The 7,899-nt window shown below is 39.3% G+C and overlaps 1 protein-coding gene across 1 annotated transcript in view; it reads right to left on the reverse strand.

The window, feature by feature from the left end:
* Positions 1-5,135: 5,135 nt before the first annotated feature.
* The window catches only part of YME1L1 (YME1 like 1 ATPase), a gene marked incomplete at its 5' end in the record, with an annotated part of 21,967 nt that continues 19,203 nt past the window's right edge, over positions 5,136-7,899 (reverse strand). The window contains 4 exons of the mRNA XM_010170242.1: positions 5,136-5,491; positions 6,600-6,686; positions 7,323-7,396; positions 7,497-7,623. Of these exons, the coding sequence (XP_010168544.1) occupies positions 5,348-5,491; positions 6,600-6,686; positions 7,323-7,396; positions 7,497-7,623 (432 nt within the window). The remainder of the gene's footprint in view (positions 5,492-6,599; positions 6,687-7,322; positions 7,397-7,496; positions 7,624-7,899) is intronic.

Genomic DNA, 7,899 nt, shown 5'->3' on the forward strand with positions numbered 1-7,899 from the left:
TTCTGACCAGTTGCGTGAGACCAACAGACAGGGCAGAATCCTTCTGTTTCCTTCGTTGTCTCAGTTTATGGGGATAATGGACTGGGTCAGGTCACTCAGAAATTAATAATTAGATTCCAGGACAAACTGAAAGTCCCGATATTGATTTCCAGAGCAGTGAATCATGGTTCACAGGCATTAGAGTCATTATGAAAGCTATATAACAAAGCTCAAAATAAATCATGGACAGTGAAGAAGAAATCATGCAAGCAGTTACTCAATATTGGTTGAATCTTCAATGCAACAGAAGCATTTATCAAAGAACGCTGGCAACCTTCTGTCCAAAAGCCATTATTAACCAAGTTACCACAAAAAAGGAAATTAAAATCAAACCACAGAAATCCTCAAATTTTGATTCTGTGCATGCCCTCTCAAACTGGGGGGGGGGAAAAAAGTGCCAGAGACCACATGGAGATCACCTGAAACTTTGCTGTGAATATATCAGTACTACTTTATGTTAGTTGCTCAGATACTGCAGTGATGGATGAAAATAAAACCTTTACAGAGATGCTCTAAAGAGTAACAACTACAGTCATCATTAAAACACATCATACATTCCTTTGTAAAAGCAAAATGAAATCAAGCATGAAACTTTTTTGGAGGAATACTTAATGTGCATAAAACCAAAAATGCCCTTCAGCTGACGTGTCTTTTCATATCTATTTTTATCCCTAGGTCCTAGAGCAGCAGGCTTTTTTGCTTTGTGGAGATTAAAACAAAACAAACAAAATCACCAGTCACCCTACCACCAACCCCTCTACCTACAACAGCCTGAGAATTCTTGGCAAAAGGAATCCTGAACTTTCCTGCTAATTTCTATCTCCAAAGAGTGTTACGTTTCCTTCTCATGCCAGTTTGTCTGTAAAATCTTCCTACCTGGACAGATCACAAAGCAAATCTGGGTGTGTTGTTTCATCACTAAGGCAGATGAATATTCTACTATGAAAGTAGCTCTTTAATAATGGGTAAATGTTTATTAAAAAAATGTTACAGGTCTTAAAATGCTCCACATTTGAAAAGCAAGTTCTATTCATGGAAGGAGAAGTAGTTCTTTAAATAGCAGTCAAAGACTGAAAACTAGTGTCAATCTTGGAAGAAATCTGCTCTTGAGGTGGAAGTCAAAACTAAGTGTTACTACAGCCCATATGGTGTATCACTGGCAGGAGTATTTAATTTCCATGACAGGGCATTAACCACAAAGCTAGATTTAAGAAAAAACAAAAACCCAACCCCAGGCACCAGAGTCCTCACTTCTCCCATTACATGTTTCAATGTCCATATTAGTGCTTTTATTATGACAAATGATACAGCAGTTTCTGCACTGATGAAGCTGCCAGAGGAGCAGATGATGCACTGACATTGGCCCACACCAGAGGAGGGCATCTTAGTAAATACCAGACAGAAGGAATGGGAGTCACATCCTTCGAAAAAAAGAAGTAGCACGAGCGGCCTACTTGAAGTGAGTACTCTCACCTTTTTTGCCCTGTTCTTTGGCCATGTTTTAGAAGTAAAAATAGGCTCCTTGCTTCTAGGAAAGGCTTCTGAGCAGATCAAGAGAGCAGAAAGCTACCAATGACTTGATCGCTCTATTTTCACAGCCAGTTTAAGGGATGAAGATGTAGAAAACTGTTGTGACATTTCAGCTGACTGAGGTCATCACACAGTAGGCAGCAGCAGAAAGAGCAGGCCACACCTTTTACTGGAAGTTTGCATTTTCTTTGTATTAAGCTTGCTGGCAGACTTCTGGCATAAGCCAGCCTCAGGAATGCAGAAAATGCAGAATCATGCCCAAGTTTGAAAGTCCTTTTATGTGGCACCAGGCTTGTCACCAGCTTAGGGCTATTTGAAAAGCAAAGTCTGTCAAAGCACCTAGCTCTGCCCTGTTTTCAACATGAGGCCGTGTACTTAAAGAGAACTGAGGTTATTCTCACCTACTGACTGATGTTTGGGAGCTGGCTTTGTGGCTGTGGTGGATTGACCCTGGCTGGACACCAGGTGCCCACCAAAGCTGCCCTATCACTGCCCTCTGCAGACGGGAGAAAAAATATGATGAAACACTCATGAGCCAAGATAAGGACAGGGAGGGATCATCCACCAGTTACTGTCATGGGCAAAACAGACTCAGCCCAGGCTAATTTAATTTATTGCCAATTAAATCAGAGTAGGATAAATGAGAAATAAAACCCAGTTCTTAGAACACCTTCCCCCCACCCCTCCTTTCTTCCCAGGCTTTACTTCACTCCTGATTTTCTCTATCTCATCCCCTACAGCAGCACATGGGGACCGGGTATGTTGTTTCTGCTGCTCCTTCCTCCTCACACTCTTCCCCTGCTCCATGGGTTCCCTCCCACAAGTGGGAGTCTTCCATGAACTTTTCTACTATGGGTCCTCCCCACAGGCTGCAATTCTTCATGAACTGCTCCATTGTGGGTTCTTTCCATGGGGTGCAGTCCTTCAGGAACAGACTGCTCCAGCATGAGTCCCTAGGAGGGTCAGGGTCACAAATTCTGCCAGCAAACCTGCTCCAGCATGGGCTCCTCTTTCCACACGGCCACAGGTCCTGCCAGGAGCCTGCTCCAGCACGGGCTTCCCACAGGGTCACAGCCTCCTTCAGGCACATCCAGCTGCTCCAGTTTGGAGCTCTCTGCTGCAGTTTTATCTGTGCTCCACTATAGACCTCCATGGGCTGCAGGGGGACAGCCTGCCTCACCATGGTCTTCAGCACAGATTGCAGGGGAATCTGCTCTGTCGCCTGAAGCACCTCTTCCTCCTCCTTCACTGACTTTGGTGTCTGCAGAGTTGTTTCTCTCAACAGATTCTCACTCCTCTCTCCGGCTGCAGTTGTGCAGGTTTTTTTCCCCCCTTATTAAATATGTTATTCCAGAGACGCTACCACCATCGCTGATGGGCTCAGTCTTGGCCAGCAGTGGGTCCCTCTTGGAGCCAGCTGGCATTAAATCTGTCAGAATCTACAGAAGCCACCCCTGTAGCCACTGCCCTACCACGACCTTGCCACACAAACCCAATACAGTAGTCTCCTACCTCTTGCCCCATGATTAGATGCCTGAGAACACCAGACGTCAAGCCCAATGCCTAAATAGATAAGTTTCTTTGAAACCCCAGATGCCACATGCACACAACCATCTAGATATGACAGTAAACTCTTCAATAACACCTCTGCTGTTAAGTTAGCCAGAAAGCAAAGATACCTTTTACACCTGACAGCTAATATGACTTTTTTTTTTTTGAGACTGTGCTCACTTCTTTGCCTATAGCAAGAAACTTCTGAATGAGAAAAATAAGTTAGACCTCAAGGACTTACCCCTAAACCAGATAATTCCATATAGATTTTAGTGACTTCAAAAGTGAAGGGTTTTTTGTCTTTGTTTGTAAATGTACATTCACATTATTTAGCTGGAAAAGTTCCCATTCGAGTCCCACTACTGAAGCAGCAACTGAAAAAAGGTCTGAATTTCTAGGGAGAACATTCCCTAGAAAACCGATTAGGGAGAGTGCAATTTTGCCATCAATTCTTAAATTTATTTACAAGTTTAAATGTTTTATACACCTCAATTTACATAGTAGGGAACTTGGTATTACATTTTATAGCAATTTACAGTGAATAAAAAGAAAACCAATATGCATAATAAAATTAACCTTTATTACTCCAAAAACAGATGCCAAATGTGCAGTATATTTCTATTTCGGTTGGCATATTCCTAAAATACATGTACAACTGTAACCAGTCAGCCTAAGCATTTGGTATACTGTTTGAAAACATCTGGAAGTCTCCCACACTATACTGGGATGTCACTAAAGTAAGCTGACAAAAATAGGCAAATAGAAAGTTATCCTGGTTTTGAAAGGAAAAAAAAAATATGCATGTGCTAGGTTATAATCAACTAGGTTATAATCAAGCATTACACTCAGAAAATTCTAAAATACTATGTTACTTCTAGTTTTAAGTGTAGCTACCAATTCCTACTCACGTTCATTGGCACCAGCCCAACTATTTCAATGTCAAAGTATGGTAACTTTCAGTATTAATACGCTCATAAAGGCTCTCTCTGCAACAGAAGTTTATAGTCCCAAGAGTCTACAATTAATTGTGCAGAAAGATGATCAAGATGTGTTATTCCTAAAAAACAGTTCCATGAGATCAGACAAATATTGGCATATAATTGCTAGCTATCACTTCCATTTGATTGGAAACTGCTTTTGTTTTCAAAAACTTTCTTATTATCTTAGAATTTCCAGAGTTTTCTGTAAGGGTTGAAAGAAAAGGTTTTATTTTCCTACTTCTACTGTAGAGCAGATCTGGGAATGTCGTTTGAAACAACACATGCTTCAAACATTTTCTGAACTGCTCTTCAGTGAGCAATATTGCCCTCTTTGAAGAAATTATCTGTTGGATTATCAAACGCCCATAAATAGTCTTAGTAGAAACTAGTTCTGTAGAATCTCCAGCAGTGTAAAAGCACTGTCATCAATCTCCTGCAGTAATAAAAATTCTAAGAATCTTGTCAGCAGCACATCAGAGGTCACTGGTATTTCTCTTATCCCTGCCACGGTTCTGCCCAAAACATGGTCCAAAGTGGCTTAGACATGTTTAGTCTGTTGTTTTTGCAGTAAAATTTCTCTCCCAGCCATACATGTGTGTATGTTAACCCCAAGAGCGCTGAAAACACAATCACTGATGTTTTTGTCTAGCACGGAGCTCCCACAATTCCGTTTAAAAGAGACACACTGTGAAGCCCATTCATTCTTAGAGATGTTTTGTTACATGTCTTAATAAGAAGTCTTTTTTAAAAAAAGTGATGTCTAGTCTCAAACAGAGTATGAGCATTAGTTAGACTACATACTACTGTTTTACAAATCAATCTGTCACCATCCATAAACCACACCACAGCACGTTTCGTGGGGTATCACTTCAAAAGCATATGTAGCAGCATGACCCAGGAAGCTATGCCAAGACACACCAGTACATCTGCATGTCTTCTTCTCAGCTCCAATACATTTGACTGAATCAAAATGCTGAATTCAACCCTGAGATTTTATCCTTCTGAATAACTTATTGTAGGAAGAGTAAAGGGAGCAGAGGATGAGGAACTTGCTTTATTTTGTGTGTCTTATTCTGATGAGACACAACAAATAAATGAGTAACAGAAGCTCACAGGAGACAGAATAATATTAAAGTGTCACTAATGCCATACACACATCAGGAAGGGAAAAAAGGCTATGCTGCGTAAGACTACTGCATTGCTAGATGTACATTCTTCAAATTATCTGTTCTGTATGCCAAAAGTTATCATCTTACTTCTAGTTTTTTTCCCTCTAGAACAATTTGGATTTCTTTGGCATCCAAAGTCTCGTATTTCAGTAAAGCTTCTGCTAAATTCTTGTGTTCTTTTGCATGAGTCTTCAGGATGTTCTTTGCTCGCTCATATGAGTCCTAATATTGAAAAGAAGGTGGAAGGAGTTTTTAAGACTTTAGAAGAAAAACAGCGGCAAGATTCCATTTTAAAAATTATTTCCAGGTAAATACAGCTTGAAACAAACATTTTAAGTTGTACCTTACATTTCATAGTTTGCTCCTGTCTCATGAAGATTTAAAATCTAGATGGCATAATTAATTAATTAAAAAACCCCCACCTGAGACAAACTGTAGTATTTTTACATAAGAATTAGAAAAGAATTACTAGATATGAAAAGTTGCTGATTAAATTAAATATATTTGATTTGACATTATCAGCAACACTATAGCATTTAAGGAATGTACCTCAGAATAAAGTTTTTAAAAGCTTATAAAACTCTCGAAGTATTATGTACTTTAAGAAAGCTGAAAGCTACCCACAAGTTACCAGTTGCTGCAAGTAGATGCAGACTGCCAGCACTACCAGCTTCAACTTTAACTCTCAGTTCTACATAAATAGTTCTTACATGATCAAGTCAGTTCAAAAACAGCTACAGCAAAAGTGTTAATCATTTAAATGTTATGATATAAATAATTCTCCTGTCTGTACCAAACTGACTCAGATTACCAGAAAAGTGATCTGGAAGTTCTGTGATTATCAATGTTACAAATTTTCCTAAGCATCTGATACTGATCACTGTGAGGAACACGATCCTGGAGAAGGCAACTCTCTGATCTGATACAGCCATTCCTGTGGTTCTATACAAAACGATTTAGCTCAAGCTATGAAGTGTGGGAGTAACACAAAACATTCACATCTGTTCTAAAACAATTAATAGCTGTAGTTTATTTTACTAGGAATTGAATAGGCAAAATACAAATCCTGGCCAAACGTAAGAGGAAGTGTTAAAGTGTTTATCAACAAACCTAACACCACCAACTTGTTTCTCACTACTTGTGTATGACAATCACCAAAAAGTTTTGATATGCAGAGATTCAAAGCTGCAGCTACATTAAATACTTGGGAATACTTCCATCCACGTGTGTATTTTCACCAGGGTACGTTACCAAACTGAATAATCAAGTCAGCCGATGCTCAACTCATCTCAAAACAAATGTTTCAGAGCAGAGGGGAAGAGAATCTTACCCGTAGAAGTGTTCTTACTTCCTGTTCGATTGCAGACTGAGTTTCAGGGCTAACTTTGCCCGTATCAGTGTAGGTCATAACACCAAGCTAAACAACAACAAAAAAAATCTTCATCTTGCCACTGTTGCAGTAATACACATACACCACTAAGAGCTTCATTACCTATTACTTCTATGAGCAAACAAATAAAATCATTAATAAAATGCTTGCTGAAGTGCTTGCAACAGAAGCAAAACAAGAAGCCTATTCATCAACTATGTAGTCACTGTAAAGTTCTATTTGAACAGATCACAGTACAGATCCTGATTGTTTTCTTATTTAAAAAAAAAACAAAACAAAACAAAATCGCCAGACTACTAACACTTGACAGGTAATAAAGATGACTAAAGAAGCTTCTTTGGAAGTCTAGAAAACTCAGTGCCGTCACCTCCACCCCCAAACCTTGAGATTATCTGCAATTCCAGAATGTTTGTGTTTATAAACATTTTCCACAGACTTTAGTAACTTCCAAGGTAATTTTGAGGTGAAGATCTTGCAAGTTAATTTTTTAACTATCAAATACACAGGTTTTCCAGTCAAGTTCTTTATAGCAGGGGCAGTCATAAGGCTTACTTTCTTTTCACTAGAACTACTTACTCTCTGTGCTCACTGACAGACAAACTGGCATTTAGTTACAGAACATTTATTTGTACCATATAAATATTTAAGGATTGATGATAGTACCTTCTCGCTCATTCCAAATCTAGTCACCATCAGTTTTGCAATTTTAGTAGCATTGTCAAAATCACTGGAAGCACCTAGACAGCAAACAGATGTAAATGACATTATTGAAACCAAGTTAAACATGCCAGTCCCCAAGCTTTGATCAAAAATTCTTTTCACTATCAATCAGCTGACCTGTTGTGATGTGATCACTTCCAAATATGAGCTCTTCTGCTACTCTTCCCCCCATACAGACATCCATCTGTGCAAGTAACTGTGATCTAGTTTCACTCCATCTGTCATTTTCTGGGAGCAGAGATACCTGTAAGATACAGAACTCTGGTCAGGTAACAGAAGAAATACTGAAATAATCTGAAAAATATTCTTGTTTATACCCAAAGCAGATATAAAGGGGTTTATGCAATTATTTGAATGCTGTGGGCCTCCTCCTAGTCTACGTACTCATCAGGTTTGCTTGGAGGTGCACAGTCTACCAGCTGAAATAGCTGCCTACAGGCCATGAGCACCACATAAAATTAAGCAACTCAAACCTACCATCACAAGAAACAGAACCATCTATTCTATCCATTTCTCCTTA

The sequence above is a fragment of the Antrostomus carolinensis genome, unplaced genomic scaffold (genome assembly GCF_000700745.2).
Source record: "Antrostomus carolinensis isolate BGI_N321 unplaced genomic scaffold, ASM70074v2 scaffold8286, whole genome shotgun sequence".
NCBI lineage: Eukaryota > Metazoa > Chordata > Aves > Caprimulgiformes > Caprimulgidae > Antrostomus > Antrostomus carolinensis.